Raw genomic sequence first — 24,540 nt, forward strand, 5'->3', positions numbered from 1 at the left:
AAGCGTTTATCTAACTTCAATAATACATGTTATTAGATAAAGAAAGCAGATCAAGCAGAGCAGATGGTACTCTGAACATGGCTAATGCAAGGCTGCTGAAAGTTCATGTTGACTGATTCTTGCAAACCGTTTGTGAAACTGAGAGAAAAAACAGATAAAGAAATATATCAAGAAATGCAAATGCATAATCTTAACATAATACTGAAAGAAAGAAAGATAACCTATTGCCTCGCTTTAAACGGGCCTTACATTGATTATTTATTTGGTACGTCTCACAAATAAGCGATTTAGCCCGATACTCTGGCGACATCTAGTGTCTGCTGGCAGAACGACATTTGTGTCAATGACACTCCCATATGCTTTAGACTCGAGGTGTGGAAAAGCGATGAATACAAAAAATAAATAAATAAATAAATACACTAACAAATGTAGGTTGTATCAAGTCTTAAGTTCTGGATATTTCTGAGCTTTTGATCTTTTTTAATTTTCAAATGAAATTAAATATAATTTTTTTTCTATTTTGGTACACAAAATAAGGTATACTAATATTGTGCGCGACGCGTCGTTTAGTGACGTGGCACAGTGTAATTATACACTGTATATATACACTGTATATAATTATACAGCTCTTAACGCCTAGGTTAGAAACAACGCAAACCTTTTGTTTTCTGTAAACTAGAAATTTGAATTTCAAGGAGTCATCCACAATCCTCCTCGCTCACGGTTTGTCGCCTGCGGCCTGCTATTACATAATCCCGTTTGCTCTCCCTGCTTTGGCTCACAGCGCCACCGAGAGGCCGAGGCGCAGAAAGGCTGAGGGAGCTGGGCTGGTCAGCGGGCTTGCCGGAGAGCCTCTCCTGCGCTCATCGTACTCTTCCTTATACATCCATAGCTGTCTATCGGACGCCGTGTCCATCCGGCAGCTGCACGGTGAGACGCGTTTATCTTCCTCAGACTGTTGTCGCGGCTCTGAGTCATTCTGCCGCTTCGCCGGCGTTGAGGATGGAGGCGCTGACATGAGCATCGCTGCTGGTGTAGACATCCAGGCTGCGCCGTCCTGTAAAGGCTGCGGATCCGCGGGATGGTCCACCAGCAGGGAGCTCTGGAAATAAGACGAGAACCATTCGCCGTAAGCGCGTTTGAATTAGTCCGTGTGGGGCTTCGGGGATGTATAAAGGGAGGATGTGGACGTGAAGGATGAACGTGAACGCCCCAGACGATCACGTCGGTAATTAGACCCACTGTGTAGCTCCTTGTTTATTCTCTTATCCTCGTTTTTCTTATTATTACTATTATTATTATTATTATTATTATTGCGTCAGATTGTTGGACCTGGATATTCAAGGGTCCGAGGTGGTCTCCATGCTGAATGGCTCCCATCATAAGCGCTGCATTGAGTCATGGCCTAACTGGGCTAATTTACGGGCTCTGCCATTGGCCGACGCGACCCCGTCATCTGTGGCTGCAATCGCCTGCGCTGCTGTCATTTACTGCTGTAATGGGAGAAGCCGTGCGAGGAAATCTGGGACAGTTGTATGAACTCGGATAGTGAAAGCCCTCCTCGTGGAGTAAGTGCCCCAAAAGGCAATGATTTAGTCGTCCAGATTAAAAAAAAAAAAAAAAAAAAGCGTGCGCAATTAAATATCCAGATTTCTTCTATATGGTTTATCAGGAGGGTGAGTCAGCAAGCTCTGTGGGTTGATGGTGGTGCGGCCCTTCTACAAACTGCTGGGGGGGGGGGGACATCAAACTCGTTTGTGTCTATTAACTATTATAATTTGTGTCAATTATCTGCAGCCTGTTTTTGACATGGACTGATCCAGATGTGAGTTTAACCCAGGGTACAGGTGCATCCATATAAAGTAGTCACGTTGGTCAAAAGGTAAATTATTCCTGTAGGTCTGTTTAAAAAAAATGGAACCCTGTAGTTTCACTGCTCACAAAGAAATGTATTCCAAGCTATGTATTGTTACGGCTGGTTATTATTTTAGAAATTAGAATATTACATAAGAACGATATAACATTTTCCGTGTTTATATGGATCGATCGATTTATTGACAGATGTACTCGATCATATGTGTTATATGTCCTTTTTACGTGACCCCATGTGAAATGAAGAATTTACTTTGATCTGAAAAGAAGATTTTAGACCACTGAGCAATTCCTTCCTCTCCTTAGCCCGGATGAGGGGCTTCTGTATGTGCCTCTGATTCATGAGTGGCTTAAACACGAGGCCTGGGACATGTGAAGCCTACGTCCTGGATATGTCTGTGTTTGATGACTCTTGAAGGAACAACGCCAGCTGCAGTTAACTTCTTGTGATTCTCCCCCAAACACTTCAATGGGCTTGGCTCTACTAACCTCTCAGGGCTGCGGCTATATCTGTTGCTGGTGCATCTTTTTCTGCTACACTTCTTCCTTTCACCTAACTTTCCATTAATATGCTTGGAAACAGCCATCAGTGCACAACCAGCTTCTCTGGCAATTACCTTTTTTTTTCTCCTTGTGGAGGGTTAAAATGAGTGTCTGCAGGTTAATTGGTTGCATGAACAAGGCCTGGAATAATTAACGGAAATAAAAGCTTGAAATATAAATTATTCTTTGGACAATGAATACACATAAAAGTTTCAGTTTTTTAACTGAATTATGAAAACAGGGTTATGATAAATCTAATTTATTTAGATTTATCAGCACCAGGCTGGATCTTCAACCCAAATATCACCAAGGTGGCATATCTATACCACTGATGCATATTCCAAAAACATGTATCAGACAAGTTTTTCCACCATCCAGGGGTCAGATTTATGCTTATTTAAGCCTAATTTAGATTATTTGCACACCAAATACATAAATCTATTCCTATTGCTTTGCTATATTTAAATAGCAATTTCTAGTTAAAGCAGGATCTGCTTAACTACCTATGCAGGCAGTAAGAGGATAAAGTGTTTAAAATAGGGTTAAAAGGTAAAGGCAATTAAGTCGTAATATCGAGCCGAATTTAGCTAAAATTAATTATCCATATGCATCAAATATAAACAGTCTAGATCGTCTTTATAACCAATTATGTCAGCCAAATTGTGAACGTTGAACTAGCCTAGCCCTAGTGTGTGCTAGCTAGTTAGCAGGTAAAATGCTAAAGTAATTTTAAATAAGCGATCTGGTTCTCTAGTGGGAACTAAAAGTCCTTAACACAAGCTGCTGACATAAACGTTTTTCATACAGTCTCCCTTTCCCATCTCAACATTTCTTATTTCGTCCTCTGAAAGAGGTTCAGTCCGATCTTCCAAATGACAGTCTGTGCAGAGCGCTGAGGCTCTCCGGCCCAACAATGAGAGTCACAGTTCTGGAGCAAACATTTGGTTAAAGCTGTCCAGTCTCTGTCCCATTAGCACAGACTACCCAGCAGTTTTCAGAGCGTGTGCGTCGTAATACTGGAAATCATATGATCCTGGGTAACAGATATAAAGTCTTGCAAGGCAACTTGTTTCTCTGTGGATCTGTTTTGTATCGGACTGAATCAGCTGTCCTGATGCTCACGTCATTATCTCTGTCCTGCTCGACAACGGCCTCACAGTTAATCAGATGTCATCCCTGTTTCCTCTGTTTCTTTCTCCCTGCAGTTTCTTCAGCCGTACAGGCCTCTGGGTTTTGGCGTGAGGGCGGCTCTTATGAGTAATTCTTTTGGAGGATGCCTGGAATTCTGTAAGCCTTTTCTAGCTTTTTTCCACTAGTTGGTTTTACATTTCATCATCCAGCCCATAGGCAGCACCGACCGTGTCCATGTCCGTGGGTGATCACAGAAATAGCAGCTTTGCACATGATAAACAACCACATGCACAGAGAGAGAGAGAGAGAGAGAGAGAGAGAGAGAGAGAGAGAGAGAGAGAGAGAGAGAGAGAGAGAGAGAGATAACACTCCTACTGTACTGTGTCTTGCAGAAGAATGCACACCCTTTGAAATTGTACACATTCTGTCATCAAACTATTAAAATTTCATGTATTATATTGGGATTTGATGGGTAAATATAAATATTTTGTAGAATCCTCTTTCTCTCTTGGTTTACTTTTGACTTATCTTACTTAAAAGAAAGACCGCACAATCATTTAGATTGAATGCAAAGTGGGTGGGCATAAATTGGATTTAGGTCTGGACTTTGACTAGGCCATTCTAACACAAATATACTTTGATCCAAACCGTTTTAGTGCAGCTATGGTTGTATGTTCAGTGTCATTGTCCCGCTGTGGAGGCTTAACTTCTGCTTCGATCTCAAGTCTTTTGCCGCCTCTAGCAGCTTTTCTCCCAGCATTGCCCCCATTATTGAGCTCCATCCACCTCTTCATTAACTCTGACCAGATTTCTCCTCCCTGCCAAAGAAAAGCATCCCCACACCATGATACTGCCACTATCAAGTTTCTTTGTGGGAAGATGTGTTCATGGTAAATTCCAATTTTAGATGAGTGGAGTACCTTCTTTTGCATGTTTGCTGCATCCTCTGCAACAGATGGACAACCACAGTATAGGTGGATGTTGTACCGTACATTCTAAATTTTTTGAGGATGCATCAAAGAGGGCTCTGGATATATTTAACGTTTGCCACTCTGATTAACAAGGCAACCCTGCTTTGACTTCTCAATACCTTTTTCCCTGCTCTGTCGGCTGTGTTCCTTGGTCTTCATGATGCTGTTTGTTCACTTAGGTCCTCTAACAAACCTCTGAGGTCTTCACAGAACAGCTGGATTTATGAGATTAAGTAGCACACTGGCTGGTTAATAATTAGGTGACTTTGAATGCATTTGCACAAGACTTTATTCCAAGGTATCAGAGTAAAGAGATGTGTGTACAGACGTAGGCTATGTTTTTGTTTAACAGCTAACAGACTTAAATTATTTTAAGAACAGATTTCAGCCTGCTTGCTATTGCGATGACCCGGATGACTGAGAATTTTCACAGGCATGCTATGTTTTTTAGATTTTAATTCTGAAAACATTTCAAAGACCACATATCTTGTTAGTTCCACTTCACATTTGTCTAATACTTTACATTGGCCGGTTACACACATTCAATATCATGTTCTAATACGACAAAATGTGAAAAATAAGTGTTATGAATAGGTGTGCAACGTCCTGCCTCTGCCACATGCTTAATCTCCTCACCTAGTCATTTTAGGACTCGTCATTTCTTTGATCCATGTACGACCCTCAACGTAACTCTTTTCTTATTTTCAGCGTGATGCACTAAGGGTCAAAGGTGACCCCTGGACGCAGATATGAGTCTGACATCCTGGTTTTTGGTGAGCAGCGGTGGGACGCGCCATCGCCTTCCCCGGGAGATGATCTTCGTGGGGAGGGACGACTGTGAGCTCATGTTGCAGGTACAGCAGCACGGACTAAGCTGTCAGCCGCCCCATGTTGCCATATATTCAGCTAAATTACAGCGGATTACACAGACTTACTGGGTTGTGTGTGACTTAGTCCCGCAGCGTGGACAAACAGCACGCTGTCATCAACTATGAGCCAAACGCAGATGAGCATAAAGTAAAGGACTTGGGCAGCTTAAATGGGGTGAGTTTGTGAGTGCTCTTAGATTTGAAAGCTTGGCTCCACCAAATATATATATATATATGTGTGTGGTGTGTGTGTGTGTATATATATATATATATATATATATATATATATATATATATATATATATATATATATATATATATATATATGTGTGTGTGTGTGTGTGTGTGTGTGTATATATATATATGTGTGTGTGTGTGTATATATATATATATATATATATATATATATATATATATATATATATATATATATATATATATATATGGTGAAAAATGGTTCATGCAAATCAATAAAAGTCTGAAATATATATAATATTGATGTAATAAAGGGTGGAAACGTTAAACTTCAACTGCATGCAGTGATTTGTTGTTAATCCTTTAATCTTGAGACACTTTTTCAAATCCATCTGAAATAAATTTCTTATGTAGTCTGTAACAACTAAATGAAGTTACTGGAGCTGCTGCACTGCCTTGGCCTCTTTGCGTGAGAGAAAGCTGAGAGGACTGCTAAAGATACACTATTATTATTTTTTGAAATTGTTTTAGGTTTGAGAAACAATGATCGACGTAGAACATCAAACCTTTGGTATCTAGTTTTCAGCAGCTGGGGCAGCCTCATCGCAGCTGTTAAAAACACAGCAGTAGTGAACAGCCCATTGTATGCTGATCCTAATCTTATATCATTTTTATTTACATTTTTTTTTTTTTTTGCAGACTTTTGTCAACGACATCAGAATACAGGAGCAAGTCTACGTCACGCTTAAAACCGATGACAGACTGAGGTTTGGATACGATATCCTTTGGAGGCTCTCCTGTGCAAAATGAGAAGAAAAAAAAAGCCAAATAAAAGGATTCTGACACACAGAGGACGCTGTCAGCTGTGTAACTTTATCTGTGTGTGAATAGATGTGAGCGCTCATTGTTCCCTGCCTGCTGCATTATACATAAGGCTACCAGTGCATGTTTCTCGGTACTCAGCGGACCTACCCGACGTTGGCCTTAACCTACCTCACATACCAACCTGTTCACCGTGGTTCAAGGGGAGCTGCATATTCCCGAGGAGGCCCTGAAGGTTAGACAGCCTGCTGTGCTGTAAGAAATTCAAAACAGAAAAGCTGTAGGACACGCGCGGCATGTTCGCAGACCCAGTGGATGTGCCTGCTCCAAACAGGACAGCCTTGTACTTTTTTTTTTTTTCATGACTTTGTTGTTAGAGAAATCAAAGAGTTCTGCTGAACTGGTCTAAAGCTTCATAGCTGATGAAAGCGCTGTTACATCATGTCAAGCTTCCCAGGTAGCTGCAGAGAAGGGTTTTTATTTTAATGAGCTTGCAGGAGTCTAACATTAATAGTTAAAAGGGCTTCAGTGGCAGGAAAAAGTATATATAGATATAGATATAGATAGATAGATAGATAGATAGATAGATAGATAGATAGATAGATAGATAGATAGATAGATAGATAGATAGATAGATAGATAGATAGATAGATAGATAGATAGATAGATAGATAGATAGATAGATAGATAGATAGATAGATAGATAGATAGATAGATAGATAGATAGATAGATAGATAGATAGCAAATAGTCTGCAGTGACTTTGGTTTATTTATACGTATGGCATTGCAGTGTTGTCTTTTTCTCTCCGTAAACTCGAATGTTAGCACGAGAAACTGAGCAGCCAGCTTCAGATGATCCAGAAGAAACCCGCAGAGCCAGAATCACCTAGATGTGTGGTGAAGCCCCCAGAGGCAGCATTGGCATCAGCTTCAGACGGGGCCACGGCTAAACCGCCAGAGTCCAGCAGGACAGAGGATAAGACCGCAGGTGAGCTCGAACCTCGACACAAAAATACAAAGACCAGCAGAGATCACACTGTTGCAGGGGGTTTCTGAGGAGAAAAGGGTAGTTTAAAGAAATGTGTCCCTGTGTCCTATCATGTCATGTTATATATTTTACAAAAAAGGAAACAGGAAGGGTTGAGTCATGAACAGCTAACGAAAAGTTCATGGACTAATCTACAAGAAAAGTGTGTCTTAAACGGCTTCATTCACTTTTAACTTATAAAAATTATTAGCGGTGCTACTAAATGTAGCAGCAGTGATTTTCCATGTCCAAATAAATGTACTGAAATGAAAGATAGGATTTTTCTATTCTGCTACTTTTATTTAAAAAAAAAAGCTGATACTACTTTAAGGGTTTCTATTACTGATGAGCATGATTAGAATTACAAATAGTAAACAGCAGTGTGCATGTCTATTCCAAAGAGAAAGTATACTTATCTCTGATGTTTACAAAAGGCTGCCAACTTTCTCATATCCAGCATTAGAGATAGAGAGAGCTAAAAAGAATAAAATAGGGCAACTTTGCTCTCATACGTTTAGCCCTCCGTATCAGCAGAAGTCGTCTGCGGGTTTATTTTCCCTCTTGTGAAGCTGACAAAACAATCCCTTATCGCAACAGGCTTATCGCAGCTGTCATCTCTCTCTCATTCCCGAAAAAGTTGGCTGCAAAACATCCAAGAGAAATGACAGGGACCATTCAAAGTCCAGCTGTCTGTTATGTCAGCCTGAATAGGTGACTTGCAGTAACCATCTTCCACACAACAGAGGGTCCAGTTTACTTGAGAATGGCAGCAACTTCAACCTGGTGGAAGCATCCACCAGAAAATGGATCATATTTTTGAGTTTCCATTCGACTGGTCACCGGTCAGGGCAAAACAAGTAGTAAATTGGTTGATTCGAGTCACCAGGTGATTTCTTTGTGCCTCTCTAGCATTTTCCAATTGGGAAAACAGAGAACTGTGAAGTCTGAGCCCAGTTCTCTGCACATTCTTCTCCACATTACTTTCAGCTACGCTTCTATGTCCCCAAGACCCTTTTCCCATTCAGTAAGACTAACCAACAAACCGGTTTTAACAGGAGACACAGCAGTGTTACACAGGGGCACGCCCCTTTACGGGCAGCCAGCTTGGTGGGGAGATGGAGACGCTGATGATCAGCATTCTGGAAAACCAGAGGAAAAGTCATCCGACAGGAAGAAAGAAAAGACAGAAATAGGTAAGAGCTTGATTGAGTAGTACTTTGTGTAATCCTAGGATGTAATAAAGGAAGCAAATAGAGTGTAAATTTTAAATGAGTTGCTTTATAACAACTTTAATAACTTTGAATTTGCAGTTTTTTTTTTTTAATACGGCTTTGTTAAACCTCTCCATTCACGTTACAGATGCCAAGAAAAGTTCAGAGATCCCAAAGTCTTCACCTCAAACAGCCTCCAATCAAGAGCCTAGTTACTTCGAAATCCCAACTAAGGATGCTCCCACGGCAGCTAAAACGAGTGGCGAGCTTCCTTCACAAGAACAAGAGAACAGCGCCGCGGTTGTTGACGTGGAGCCCATCCACGGCCACGCCTCGTTCACTATCGAGTTCGACCCCGGGGCGTCGGGCAAAGTGACGGTCAAGGATCGAGTCGCGAAGGTGGGCCCGGAGACCCGCCCCCGCCCAAAAAGGGCTGCCGGGGAAGAGCTGAGCCCACTTCAGACCGCCATGGTGGCAGCGGAGGTTAAAGTTGCCGACTGGCTGGCTCAGAACGAGCTGCCGTTGGCTCTGAAAGAGACAGTGGCAGAGGATGACGGAGAGAGTGTGAAGAGCGACGTTCCTGTACATCTCAGGAGTCTTAAAGGTACGCGATGAAATGTGCTGTTTTATCCGGTTAATCTCTTCTCTTATCCGGTCATTTGTTACATTCCGGTCTGTCCTTGCACGCATGCCAGGCAGTAAACACGAGGACGGCACTCAGAGCGATTCAGAGAACGCTCTTGGAGAGCAGCGCAGGGCTGCAGCACTGGAGGAGCGCTCGTGGGGACTTTGGGGCAGCGCCGGCATCAAGGAAGGTCGCGCAAACGTACCAGAGGGCCTGTTTGCCGAAGAGGACAGTCCCGCACGCCGTGTCAAGTCTTCAGCGTCCAAAAGGCAGAGCGGGTTGGTGGAGAGGCGACGTGGCTCAGCCCCACATCAGCAGAGTTGCCGTGACGAGTGCTACCGACACCGGGAGGAATATAGTGACAGGGGGACTTACACCATCGAGCTGGAGAACGGGGACCACGAGGAGGAAGAGGCGAGGAAACTGATTGACAAGGTAAAGCTTAGATGTCTTTCTGTTCAGATCACAAAACTTATTTTCATTCTTACTTGCATTTTTCAGGTATTTGGTGTGGATGACCAGCGTGTTTCCGGGTTGGGAGGGAATGACCAAAGAGAGAGGCTGTCTTCTCAGAGGTCTGGTTCGAGAGAGAGAGGAAAGCCAGGGCGTTTGGAGACAGAGGTTCAAAAGCATTTTTCTGACGTAAATTGACTAAATCTGTTTTAACATTACATGAGTACACATTTTTTTTTTTCTGTTGTTGTTACGGTAAAGCTCTTGTCTGAAGAGTTGATGGTGGGTGGTCCTCGCTGGGTGTCACAGTGGGCTACTCTCGCAGCCAGCCACATTCGGACAGACCCTGAGGGATCAGGAGGGGACGGTCACAACATGGTTACAGAGGACAGAGGTACTCAGTCTGGGTTGACTTGTAATCAACAAACACATAATTTACGTCACGTATCGATAGAAAAGCCTTGGAGTCGTTTTTCATGGTCTGCCCCTCCAATAAAGACTAGAAGCTGTAACTAAGCAAATTATAGTAATATTCTCAGCAGCCGCAATAATGAAAAACTATACTACTCACTCACTGCGATAAATATCTGCTTAAATTGTTTTTACATGACAAAAAGCTTTCAAAAAGATCACAACAATCCCAAGACATTTCAAGCAATTGCTCATTGGAATTTTAAAGGCAGAATCTTAACAGACTTAGTTTTACTGAGTTCTGTTAAAATGGTTGAACTGAGGGGTAAAATTTGTGACATGGAAAACCCTATAATGATGGATGGATGGATGGATGGATGGATGGATGGATGGATGGATGGATGGATGGATGGATGGATGGATGGATGGATGGATGGATGGATGGATGAACACTACTTATTTTAAAAACCGTGAGGAAAAGCCTACTGATTGGAGTGACTAATTTTAAAAAAAACCATCAAACACAAACATTTTTCCATGCTGTTGTTTTGTTTTTCTACACTTATTCATACATGGACAATATTGAAGTAAAATCCCAGATTTTTTTAGGACTACTAGGGCTAACTTTTGTCGTCGTATTTGATGCAATCACCTCCAAAAAAATGTCTAGCTTTACTTGTTTAAGTTGATCAAATTGTGTTATCCTGTACTTTCTATGACTTGGGAAATACATGATTAGATCATTCATTTGTGAACCTAAACCACTACATCGTTCTATAACTGTGGCATGCTTGCTTACATTTATGCAAATTCATACACATATTTTCTAATTTTTCAGCTGAAACAAGAGAATCCAGCCACATAGCCTCTGTGCTCACAGAGCGTAAGAGGAGAACCCTACCCCAGCTACCTGGTGAAGAACCTATTCTGGGAAGGAGGGCCCCGAGCGGATGTCTACACACAGATATGGGTGAAAAGCAGGATACAGAGCTTCAGGAGAAGGAGCACCAAGTGGAAAGGCTGTCCAGAGGAAAGAACCAGAGTGGTCACGGCACTGGAGGTGTGGGCAGCCAGAGCGGCAGCCCCAGTCGATCCTCTCCAGCCAAATCGCAGGACAGTGGTGGTGGTAAATCAAGTCAGTCAGGTGTCCTCACCAAGCTCCCTCCCCGTCCACTGACCAGTGGACAGAAGAGGGTGGAGGAGGCACGGAGGAGAAAGAAGGAGGAGGAGAAGGCTAGGGAGAGTGCTGGTAAACCATTACTGAGGCAGGAGAGTTTCACTGTGGAGAAACCAAGCTCCAGTGTTCCTATAGAACTTATACCACGTATCGATGCCTACACAGGCACCAAAACCCAGAGTAGGGAAGGCATAGACACCGTCACACTGCAGAAAGACTCAGAAGCTGTGGCAGCTTTCCTAGAGAGCACGGTGTCAGACCAAGGAGATCCCCCGAGTCAGTCGATTGAAGGCTCCATGTCTCCAGAGTCAGATGTGGACACGACAAGCACAGTTAGCCAAGCTGATGGCGTTAGAAAGGTAGTTCAGAAACGGCGTATCCTAGCAGGGCAGCAGAAAGAGAGAACGGTGGTTTGCACGTACAACAAGGGCCCTGCTGGGAGCAGAGAGCCTCAGGACAGGAGAGGGAAGAACAGAACATCTGGCCATCAACAGCCAAGTCACCCCTCGACCTCCCTGGACCTCACTGACGACGACATCAACTCCAACTCACTCCTTTCTGACTCACAGCCTATCTCCACACAAGAATCCAGGGGCTCACACCCTAGAGCCCAAACAGTTGGGGCCAGCACTAAGTCTAGCCGGGCTAAGATTGCACCGGCCTCAGCTCCCTCTGCCCCAACAAAAACCATCAATGTTCCCAAGCCAAGACCGACTCGGACATCCCTGCTGAGGCGAGCCCGGGTGGGGGATTCATCGGACACCGAACTTGCTGATATGGACTGGATGTCAGTGGCGTCTGAGGCGTCAACTGCGAGTTCCACATCCAGGACCGGGATAGCAAGAAGGGGAATGTCTAGAATAGAGGCTTTAGCACAGCCAAGGAGGCCAAGGGTGGGGTCTCCGTCTGCCCAAAGCGATTCGGAGGCCACGTTGGGAAAAAGCCGAGGTCTGGGTGCTCGAAGTACAGCAGGTGATTATGCGCTCAGACAAGGATTGAGAGGTTCAAATGTGGCTCCACTGTCCGGACCAAGAGCCAGAGCTAACAGCGCTTCCAAGCTGCCCGATAAAACTAAAGGAACTTCATCGTACGGGCATACTGGACCTGCATGTAAGTGGAAAATCTTTCACCACAGAATATGTTGTTTGTCACATCCAAGCTCAAACAAGGCATTCTGTGCTTTTTAAGTATTCAGGTTTAATTAATATGGGACACATACAATGCTTGCAATGTTCCTGTTGAGGCGTAACAACATTATTTAGCTAAAAAGAGCTTTCAATCTGGGAAATTGTAGATTTGTACTGTTGCAGTTGGTTAAGTTGGAAATAATTTTGTTTTGGATAGAACTACATTTTGGTTTATTATTATTATCATTATTATTATATTTATGGATCAGTTTATTTGTTTATTTTCTAAATTTACTGGCAACACCAGAACTGATTTTTAAGCCATTATTGAAGTAATATTTTCTGGATGGTTGTTCTGGCAAACAAAAACACTTTTAAAAATAATGAATAGATCTTAACATTACTATAACGCTGATTAAATTACATGTTTGGCCAAATGACTTAAGACTTTAAATTAAAAGTTTAGGACTTCGACTCAGCTCATGACTTTTAATGCCTTTTTTTGGGACTTGGCCTGAGAATCTGGTTGAAAGAACTGACACTTATTTGTGGCAGAACAATAGCTTGAGTTCACCTCTATAGAATGGTGTATGTATACCATGATGAATGGTGTGAAATTCAATGTTCTGCTGTGTCACAAACTGTGTACAATAATGAGAAAAAGTACAGATTTCTTATGCTTTTGCTATTTTGTCACATTTGAATGTTTCAGATCATCATCAACAAATTTTAATATTGGATAAAGATAACCTGAATGAATACAAAAAGCAGTTTTCAAATTATTCCGTTTGTTAAGGGAAAAAGTGTCCAAACCAGCCCTTCTAGTTGTGCAACCCTTAGCAGCAACAACTGACATATAGAGATCATATTACCTGGCAATTAGTCTTTAACATCACCACTGAGGAGTTTGGTTGTGCTCTCATTTGCAGAATTGTTTCAATTCAGACACATTTAAGGAATTTATTTTAGTTTGTACAGTGTGTTAAGGTAACTACTGCAGTATCTGATTTGGTTTTTAAGTCCAGACTTTGACTATTTAAGGGTTCTGTACTGATGGTTGGACATTCTCCTGCAGGATGTTCTGGTGGAGAGCAAAATTCACAATTACATCAGTTATGGAAAGTTATTTGTAGATAAAAGCAAAGGAGCCCCAAACCCTTAGACTACCCCCTCCATGTTTGACTGTCAGTGTGACGTTCTGTTTCTGAAAGGCTGTGTTAGTTTTAGATCAGATTAAACGGGACAAAAGTTTAGCATTGGTCTTATCAGTTCATAGAATAATTTCCCAAAAGTCTTGAGGATCATCAAGATGTTTTTGGGAAAAGTGAGACTGGCTTTTATGTTATTTTGGACCAGTGGAGGTTTTGGCCTAAGAACTTTCCTTTCTAGGCCATTTTGCCCAGTCTCTCTGTCCTACTGTTAATTCATGAACTCTGACGTTAGCTAAGGCAAGTGAGGCTTGCAGAGCTTTTAATGTTGTTTCTGTGACCTCCTGGATGACTCGCTGATGTGCTTTTGCAATATTTCTTGTGGACCGGTCCGGACTCTACTGGTTCACCCCAGCTGCATGTTTTCAGCAGTTGTGGATCATGGGTCTCACTTTTATTCGCTGGCGCCCAAAGGTTTTTGTAATGGCTTTGTATCCCTTCGCAGACTGATTGTGATTTTGTTTTTCTACTGTTTTTGACATTTTTAAGATGATGTGTCGGTTTCTGGGCTACTCCAGCCTATAGAGAGATTGCATTTAAATTATGTATCATATCTGCAGTTTATGTAATAATGTCTGTGCAAATTTTTAGTTACCTAGGTCCTGCTCAGGTGTGTGTGTGTGTGTGTGCGTGTGCGTGCGTGCGTACTGCTTTTTGTATCACCTCAGGTTATCTTTATCCGTTATTAAAACTAGTTCAGTGATCTGAAACATTTAAGTGTGACAAATAAAACAAGAGCAGAAGAAATGTATAATTACAGAACGGTTTGTTACTTTTCTGTGACATTACCATCTTGATTTATTTATTGGTTTGATCACAGTATCAGCTGATAATCTAGGAATTAAATACAAAATTTTGAAAAACTGCCGACATTTGGTCACACAGTTCTTAGCTGGTTTACTCATATTAGAGGATGTCAATTTAAAGAAAATCCAGCATGGTGAGGAGAGTAAGTTCTCACGGTGTTGGATGAGATGTTATCATTTGGTCATCGTTGGGACATCTGAGTGGTAGTTGCGTTGATTGATTATGATAACATACAGCTGTTTTGAATTCTCCTTTTTAAAACCTTAGTTTATCCTGATACCAGTTAACCCACCCATGCTTAGTCAATGCTAGAAGTACAAACTTATTCTTCAGAAAATGTTCGGTGTGTGAGGTTTAACTCCTCTCCGATGTTCTGTTAAGCTGGAACTCGGTGGCGCCGTGTTCCCGTGGAGTATGCGTCCACCTCGGAGGATGAGTACGGCTCAAACCGCCACATATCCAAGCAGGGGCACGCGAAGCCTTTCCCTTCCACCCGAGTGGCCCAGTTAGGGGGCTCAGCTCCAGCAACACCCAACCCTGCGGGCCTGTCCAGCTTAAAGCAGGATTCCAGGGACCAGGATGAGTACATGAGAGACTGGACAGCGCACAGTGAAGAAATTGCCAGGTAGGTGGGTGAGAAGAGCTCGAAAGCTCGCCACCTGAAGTCCATTTATAGACACAAGAATGAGTAACGCTACCTGCTTTAAAAAAAAAAATGCTGGAATATTAGCACATGGTAAAAAAATGTATTGCTTTTTTATTTGTGCAGCTCTGATTGTAGATGGTGTGTATGTGTGTGTGTGTGTGAAGTATGGGTAGTAAATATAGCCTCATAAAAATGAAATCAATCATATTTGTTAAGGTATCATGCATTGATGTAATTACTTTGACTTGTTAATCAGAATCAGCCAGGATTTAGCAAAAGACTTAGCCATGCTGGCTCAAGAGATTCATGATGTGGCTGGAGAGATCGACTCGGTCAGCCCGGCAGCACCTGATCCTGGAGCGCTGGTATGCCCATCACATTACATAAGAAACACATGATCAGAATCACATAAGAGACACTGCGCAGAACCACCTTCTCCTTTTGCTTGCTCTCACTTCAGAACGTCGACTTCTTTATTAATGTACTGTTGACCAAACAACAATTTATTACAGGAATGTAAAACAATTATTTATTTATTTATTCATCATTTAGTTGGAGGAGTCTGCAGAGCAGAGCAGGATTCTGGCAGCGGACGGGCGAACTGTAGCGCTTCGAAAACGGAGCTCAAACGAACAGAGCTCTCGCTCCATCCGTCGCCAGACCTGGAATAGAGACGATGTGAGTTTGAGCCCTATTATCTAAGAGTTTGTTGTACGTTCGCACTAGCTTTTTGACTTATGGGGGCTTGCTGAGGAGGACAGATAGCAGCAAAGTCAATAATTCAGTGCAATCACTTTGGCTTCCTTTGAATGATTTTTCCAGTTGCCTTTATTTGATCCACTGACTTTGACTGTAACGTGCATTAATGTACATCATATTGGGCTGAAAGCACTTTGAAAGTTCATTGTGTGGGAATAAATCAGACTGATTTGAAGAAAATTTGGACTGGTTTGGATTCTATATAACTGGACCCTGTTTGTTGAGATTACAATTATTGTGATCTGACACTATATGAATAAGGCAGGATGCAATTCAATTCAATCAAATTACAAATTACTGTTTAAACAGTTTATGTTTTGTGTTAACATTTCTATAAAGTTTCACAAGTTGCTTTTCATCTGAATGAATGTTAATATATATATATATATATATATATATATATATATATATATATATATATATATATATATATATATATATATATATATATATATATATATTAAACCCCACGGTGCCACTAGAGACACCCCTCTGTCATGGCATTTAAGCCCTTTGCAAGTAGAGTTCAAGACCTGGTGCAAATTTAATCTGCAACGCTGTTCTTCAATGTGAACAAACCTCATTTATAATATCTTAATTGCTTGGATATTAACACAGAGCAGTGTATAAAAAGCAGCTGCTTATCTTTCAAATGAAACATTAAAACATAACCACATACAGTACTTTTCCCCTTTTTTTGTGGCATTTCAACCACAAATCTTATGGTAATCAGCTGATTTTATGTGTAAGGCCAACACAAAATTACGCTTTGTTGTTTTAGTGGAACTAAAATGAGATATGGCTTTCAAATATGCTATGTGTGGCAGAAACCCTGAACACACGCTCCTCACTGTGAAACATGGTGGTGGCATCTCTTTTAAGGCTGTTTTTAAGAAGCAGAACACATGAACTTTCACCCTTTCATTACCTCATGCTACCACATTATAAAGAAAAAAGAATAACTCGTATAAACTAAGTGTATCATTATCAGTTCTGCTCGGCTGTCTCAGTTTGTCATGCTGAGAGTCAGGCGATTTTCCCCTGACAGCTTTCATGCATTTGACAAATCATTGGGACAGATTCTAGCCCAGCAGTGACATCTTCCACTCATAATTAGATATGTGTTAACGCCATGTATGGTCATGCATCTTTAATTGGCTAACTGTCAAAATGGCTGTGTGATTTTGTGTTCCGTTTAACCATGTGGAATTAGATGAGTTTGATTTACTGATGGTCATGAAGTCACATTCATCAATGAAAACCACCCAGCTGATGTTGCAAACAGGTCTGATTTCAGGCGACAGAAGCCCACACTTCACGTCTTTGATCAGCGATACAAGCAAACGATGCTGTGCACAGGCTCCATGTTGGAGTTGGGCTAACCTGTGGAGAAAAGAATATGTGTTTGAAATGCTGTTCCCAGTCAAATTAATTTCTAGGTATTTAATTGAGGATGAAAAAAAGTCATGTTTGTGTCGTTGTTCCGATGCAAAGCACAGCAAATAGCTTCACTTTACACAATCCGCGTGTTTATTCCGATGTCAAAAACTGGGGTTTAGTGTAAAAAAATGTAAAGAAACGAACTGCAACTCTCATCATCCCCATCAGAACAAATAGCGTTACAGCATTAATGGTGTTTTTTTCATCTTTATCCGTCAGCTATACCTTGACAACGTGCTGCTGGCTTCTGTGACTCAACTTTCGACCAGAATACGGCAGTCCGTGGACAAAACTACCTGCAAAGTTAGGTAAGTCTTGCAAGGTAACGGCTTAGTTTGGGTGCAACTTCAATTCTCAAAAAAGACCAAATGCAGGATAAGGCTGTTAACACAGAAAAATATTCCTGTATAAAGTGCGTTTATGTTCCTGTCTGAGTTTTCTGTAACAACTCGACCGACCAGCAGACTCTTATTAGGTTTCCTTTGTCAACCAGAAGCACATTTTCTCATTAGGATGACAGCTCAAAGGTTTTTGGGTTTTACAATCTGCAGGCACTGCCAGAAAGAAATTATTTGAACTGTCAGCTTATACTTCTAACAATAGCTATATTAAGCATGTCTCTTCCATTGTACTTTCATCTATTTTTATCCCAACTCGGCCTCCAGGATCCTCTTCAAGGATAAGGAACGAAAATGGGATGAGATTGAGACGAAACTGCAGGCACAACATGACTCCTTGGTTCTCAAGAGCTCCAACAAGGTGACAAATCTGTTGGTTTTACACAGTTATATGTCACAGTTATATGATTATACAGCATGCTCTTTAAGCTTGCTTTCTACAAGAAGGCAATTCAAAAAATTCCAATTCCTTTATTGGGTGTAAGTATAATAGAATTAGTCTGTTGGTTGTGGTGTGTTTGTAGGTAAGAACGTAGCTGTGTTAAATTTACACTGCTACGTTCTTGCTTACATCATTAAAGTTATTTTTTTGTCACTGGAAATGTACCATATTAAACTTTAATCACATTTTTAATTGATTTCTGAGCTTATTTTCTTGCAGATTTCTGCCAGAGAATATCCCAGTTATGATATAGAAAATCTATGCCTTTTAATGTGGAAAACTATGGGAATTTATTTGGGGAGTATTTACTACTCTATGACTTTAGGGAGGTCATTTGCACATGATTTTCCTTTCCATGTTAATTTTTTTGGGTTCTTCTAAGTTTAAGGTTACTGTTACTTAAGAGATTTTGATTTTCCTGTTTTTTAAGGCATAGATGGCTAAAATAGGCAGTTGTTTTTGGTGCTACAGAATAAACAACTCACATCAAGTGAAGTTTAAAAGAGAAAAGAGGCAGCAGGCTCGCTTCTTTCGCATCCACCACAATCCTAATAAAGTGCATTGATGTTTTAGGTTGCAAAGTGACAAAATGCTGAAGAACTGAAATAGCAATGAATACTTTGGAGAGGCATTGTAATTGGACTCTGATTCAGTGCTTATTTCAGATAAGAGACCACCACAAAATAAGAAGGGAAAAATAGAGTTACAAGCTTGAGCCCATAAAACCTTTCACTGGGGCAGAGAGACATATATTTTACCCAGATTGTCCTTACATGAACCTGGAAGAGAAATGTCTGATCAAGTCACAAAGCTTGTAAAGCATTACTTTTTGTAAAGGGCTCTGTTCCAAATCTTTCTCTGCAGCTAAAAATAAATAAATAAATAAATAAATTAACTGAGCTGATTTGTTCAGGGCATGAGCTCCTACTTCGTTAATCACATCCTCAAGCAGCTTTGATCTTTTTAAATTATGTTCTTAACAGGAGATTTCAACGATTATTCAAGACCTGAAGAGGGTGGAGAAGCAACTTTCAGGTATGGATGTAATCATTTCTCATTTTCAGAACAAAAACTAGAAAAAATTAGCTGCCATAGGAAGATATTTGTATGTCATGTCTGTGGTGCGCTTGCTGTTAAATGCCGCTGGGCTTATTTCACATGCTTGTTCTGCTCCAAACGGACAGCTATTGATATGATGGTGGACCCAGATGGCACTCTGGACGCCCTTTCCAGCTTGGGTCTGACGAGTCCTCTGAGTGACCAGAAGACCGGTCCCGGGACTCTGCAGGGGGCGCCGGCGTTGCATTCCGGAGCAGAGACAAAGACATCCAGCACAATGTCAACACCCAGAGTTGACGGATTTTCTGGCAAACCCCGTGGATCCTCAGAGCATACAGAAGAGACAACGCAAGACCCTCACAAGGGTGTTACATCCTAAAGTAAATAATATCCAACGATTCTTTTATATAAGACCTGACAGGACACCCTTGGAAGGGACTTCGGTGTGGGGTTTAGTTATTTCGGTGGCTTTTTTTCTCTCACTGAGGATATAGGGAGGTGAGGGAATGTTTTGTCGAGGTAAGGTCTGTTGACTGTGTTGTCAAATGTGTCGTTTTGGGTCTGCAGACCATCGGAGAGACTAAAGTATTTACAATGAGCCATGTGTTTTTGTGTTGCAGCTCATTTTCATCAAATATCCTTCTAGAATTTGTTGGGGGAGAAAACTATGGTTGTCTTAGACTTTAATAAAGGTGACCTCAAATCCATTTTACGGACACAATAGCAAGGCAGACACAGAATCCTAATTTAAAGGGCACATATCATCGTTTTTTTACCACTTATGCGCTACTTCTCCCTTTCGGTTGCGTTCATGCTTGTAGCTGTTCATAATTATACAGATTTCCAGGACCAAAATCAAGAAATGTTATAAAGAAAAAAGTGTGAAAAGAAAGGCCAGTGTAGCTAAAAGGTGTTGAAGAGAGATGATGTTACAGTTTGACTGTGACCAGAGAGTCAATGTGCAGCCAAGACAAAACTTGTGATCCTAATATCTCCTGCTGAAAATTAAGTTTATAAAGAGGAAACCTATTTTTGAGTGTCAGGTAATGAGAAATTATGTCTGAGAGGAGTATCTTGGAGACCTAGCAAACCAGCAACCTGTAGAGGGAATAAAAGCAGCCTGTTGCAAGTCCATTCTGCCTGAGATTCACCACAGTGGAAGGTGAGTGGTGGGACCAAATACTAAAATTTGAAACACTAAAACTGTGGCAGCATTCAGAGAGACCTTTTAACTGATCCTTGTTACTCCCACACTTCCCTTTCTCCTACCAACTGTGTTACAAGAATAACCTACTGTACTTTACATTAGTGCGCAAGTCTCTGTATTGTGTGTACTCAATTGGTCTATGTTTTACTGGTGTGTGTTTAACTGCACCATAGTAACGTAGCTGTCAAAGCAGTATTCCAAGAACATCCAAAGCCTGCCTTAAAATGTCAGTGCAAGCTCATGCTACATGTGGTGGATGGAAGGAAACTTAAAGTACTTCTAACTACTCAGATGGCAGCTGCTGTCAAAAAGCCTTCCCTTCATTTGGCCCAGATCCAAAGAATAAAGTTTGTTACATTTGTTTCATTTCCAATAAGAAAGTGAAACAATTGCCCCTGCCGCTTTTCTGCCAAAGTGGCAGAAAAGTCTTAGCCTGTCATTTCTACCCTTTACTATACTAGGTATTTATTAAACATACAAAAAAAATCTGTTTTTTTTTTTTGTTATAAATCAAGATTTACAAATTATACCTCCCTTATGTAGGGAGGAAGCATTTTTGTTTCTTCAGTAGAAACTTAAATCGTTGCAGAGTATCACATGTTTTCTATTTATCATCAAACAAATTCAACACATTAACTCCGGTAACTGATACACATCTTTTTTTAACATTTGTTTTATTTCTTGCTTTAAAAACATATGGCTTCCTCTAAATTTATTCTTTTTTTTTCTCTGATTTCAAACATTTGGATGGTATCTGTAAGGGTTTTGTTTATAACTTTAACTACCAGCATCAAGTTAATTGGTTGAGCTAGGCAGATACTGTAATGATTTAATGCAATCTGTGAGCATGATTAGATGTTTGATATTGAAAAAGCACGAACACAAAGTGGAAAAACGCTGTAAAAGACAGCATTTTCATACCTAATAAATGTTATGCTACAAACAGCTGCAGTTTCCTCAGTGGTCTGGCTGCTGACTCCCTGCTTTAATGACTACTGTATAGATGATTTGTTGCAAAAGTGCTTACTCCATAATTGTTCTGTTTCCAATAAGAGATCACACATATTTGTGTTAAAAACGTAATTTTATTACAAAAAGACAGTCTGTACCCTATGTGAAATTGTATGGCACTGGAAATGTAGCATCCAGATTATAGGTCATCATCCATATACAATACTTACTTGCTAATTTCAGAGTTGTGGCTTCAAAGGCTTGTTTTGTGGTCAAAAACATACTGCTTTGAAACACAATGAAAAGACTAATTGGAGTATGTTTTATGCTTCATTCTCTGAACATTTAGTGGTTTCATGGCTCCAAAGTGTGATATTTGCCCTTTAAAGAGATCTAATTGTATCAGAACAGAAACCAAAAGGAATATGAGTAAAATAAGTGTCCTTCTTTGCTGTCATAGAGTTATTTATTTAAATAAATATAAAGGACTTTTCCCTTTTTTCCTCCCCTGTTTATCGGTCTTACTCTTTGTTTAATTTACTATTAAAAATCTCCATTACAATGTTTTGCATGCAGGCAGTGGCGGCTAATGCTTAAAAAAAGAATAATTGGGTGCGGGGGGCACAAGAGGTCAGGGATTATCACACAACAGTAAACTGTACTTGAACAAAAATCCGACCATGTGGTAACTTTCTTGCTATTGGATTTTTAGGTCTGGTCGGTCCGGTCCAAGTTCCTTTATCAGCTTTTTTTTCTCCAGCAAATGCTTTGTGAAAGTATTAATTTGCAAAAAAAAAAACAAAAAAAAAATACTTTTCTTTCACTATCACCATTCTCCCCTGTCCTGTCGTTGTAGTCTGACTCTTCCTTTTGCATTTCTATGTTTGAGTGACATTTGCACAGTTTAGCTGCCAGGGGTGTGACTCTGATTGGCAGGCATCGTGAATTAATCTCAGTAGATGAAGGAGAATCTTTAACTAACCAAACAGAGACCAGCATGAAGTCACATGGAAGCCAAAAGTGTTAGGACATATGTACACAGTCATCTGTGCGTCGCTCCTCGCCATGGAAATGCATGGTTTAGACATACACAAAAATAGCCCTAAATAAACCCAAAATTTAACAGGAATGCTAAAAAATCAAAAACCAGACACATTTTGTGAGACAACAGATGTGATAATTTTTACTGTGTAATTTATGTTTACTGTGTCCGCACTTTTTTCCTGCAAATTTGATGGAGCTGCACCATAGTGCCCCCTACTGACGAGCCGCCACTGCATGCAGGGTATCTGCAGTTACATCAGAAGCTCTCTTCATTTGCATTCTTTGTGCTAAAGTCCTTAAAATTCAGTGTATCAGAACAGAACCTGGTTGTTTTTAGAAACTATAAAAGTCAAATGTGGCTGATGGAGAGGATCTTTCTCTTGCAAACATTTTTTTTTTTTTTTTTTGTCACAAGTGCCCTGGATCAAACAATCAGTGGAGATGGTAAGAAATTAAGAGAAGGAGGTGGAGTTTGTGTCTTTGCACGTTTGAAGTGCTGAAAAACTAGTATTTTTTGTATTAATCTTTGCGGGACCAGGACATGGCGTTCCTAAATGACACACATTCACCATGTTTATTTCTTTTACCAAAAGCAGGGTTTAACACCGGCTATCAGGACATGAACAATAAACGCAAACAAAATGTGTTAGAACCAGCATAGACAGGGGACTATACCTCCAAGTCCTGCAGCTACATTTTCCTGTTAATAATGCAACCAAACAGTTACCTATGTAAAGATTATAGGCTTTCCGATGTCTTGCCTCATACAAATGTTTACACTTGAATGTACCCTGATAAGAACTGCTGAAATAACATTTAGTCAAAACAATTTTAATAGAGATGAACCTGAGTGCTCAGCACGCTTTCTCTATAATTCTGCAAATTTGTTTGAGCATATGAAGATGTTTGTTTTTTTATGTTTTTATGATTTTTTTATGTTGTTGGGTTAAATGTTGACCTTGCAATATATGTCTTGTTTGTCTCGTTTACAATAAAATGCATGATCTTCATGAGCTACTTTTGGAATGCTTTTGTTATTATTTAAATGGAGAAAAATATATTTTAGAATTTATTTCCCACTTTTATTCAGTATGAATAGCTTTTTGCCAGAAATATTTTATAAGCTATAGATTTGGGGTTTATGAACAGTTTTTGGAATGTGAGATAGAGACAGTGTGAAATGGGGAAGTGCTGTATATTTATACTAGCATCTGAAGTGGTATTATATTGTTCTTATAAGCTGTTCTCCTTTGGTCTGTCTGTGGCTGGAGTTTAGATACTACAGTTCTGCACAGAGCCTTTCATGGGTATTAGATGCCTTAGCAAAAGTGTTTAAACAGCCTCAAAAAAACATTTTTGTTTGAAACAGCATAATCACTGACAACAAAAAAGCAGAAAAATAAAATATTTAATTTGAGTACATTTAGATAAAAAAACACATTAAGAACTTTATTCAAAACCTTTATTGCTAGTACTCATATATATGTGTGTATATATATATATATATATATATATATATATATATATATATATATATATATATATATATATATATATATATATACATACACATACATATATATATATATACACATACACATATATATACATATATACATACACACACATATATATATACACATACACACACATATATATATATATATAGATATATATAAAGATATATATAGATAGAGACAGATAGAGAGACAGATATAGAAAGAGATAGAGAGAGACAGAGAGAGAGAGAGACAGATAGAGAGAAAGAGAGAGAGAGAGAGAGAGAGAGAGAGAGAGAGAGAGAGAGAGAGAGAGAGAGAGAAGAGAGAGAGAGACACACAGAGAGAGAGAGAGAGACAGAGAGAGAGAGAGAGACAGAGAGACAGATATACAGATAGATAGAGAGATGGGGAGAGATAGAGAGGTGTGGAGAGAGAGAGGGAGAGGATCTCTAGAGAGAGAGAGAGAGATCAGAGAGACAGAGAGAGATCTACAGAGAAGAGAGAGACAGAGAGAGAGAGAGGAGAGAGAGAGAGAGAAGACAGAGAGAGAGGGAGAGAGAGAGGGAGAGAGAGAGACAGAGAGAGAGAGAGAGAGAGAGAGAGAGAGAGAGAGAGAGAGAGATATATCTATATATATCTGTA

The 24,540-nt window shown here is 40.4% G+C and overlaps 1 protein-coding gene across 6 annotated transcripts; it reads left to right on the forward strand.

The window, feature by feature from the left end:
- The first annotated feature begins 780 nt into the window (after nt 1-780).
- cep170ab (centrosomal protein 170Ab) lies at nt 781-23,413 on the forward strand. Of its 6 annotated transcripts, none has more exons than XM_036137236.1 (20): nt 781-930; nt 1,798-1,882; nt 3,621-3,702; nt 5,226-5,371; nt 5,472-5,561; nt 6,281-6,359; nt 6,580-6,638; nt 7,230-7,392; nt 8,487-8,624; nt 8,791-9,246; nt 9,338-9,888; nt 9,982-10,114; nt 10,970-12,418; nt 14,832-15,075; nt 15,353-15,461; nt 15,649-15,774; nt 17,515-17,603; nt 17,961-18,054; nt 19,119-19,170; nt 19,320-23,413. In XM_036137236.1, the coding sequence occupies exons 4-20, from the start codon at nt 5,267-5,269 to the stop codon at nt 19,571-19,573; spliced, it is 4,191 nt and encodes a 1,396-aa protein (XP_035993129.1). In that variant the 5' UTR covers nt 781-930; nt 1,798-1,882; nt 3,621-3,702; nt 5,226-5,266; the 3' UTR covers nt 19,574-23,413. The 6 variants fall into 6 exon arrangements, with proteins under 6 accessions (XP_035993129.1, XP_012725701.2, XP_035993133.1 ...); XM_012870247.3 differs by lacking the exon at nt 1,798-1,882 and having other exon boundaries at nt 9,338-9,702; nt 9,769-9,888; XM_036137240.1 differs by lacking the exon at nt 1,798-1,882 and having other exon boundaries at nt 9,338-9,681; nt 9,769-9,888.
- The last annotated feature ends 1,127 nt before the right edge of the window (nt 23,414-24,540 follow it).

The sequence above is a fragment of the Fundulus heteroclitus genome, chromosome 5 (assembly GCF_011125445.2).
Source record: "Fundulus heteroclitus isolate FHET01 chromosome 5, MU-UCD_Fhet_4.1, whole genome shotgun sequence".
NCBI lineage: Eukaryota > Metazoa > Chordata > Actinopteri > Cyprinodontiformes > Fundulidae > Fundulus > Fundulus heteroclitus.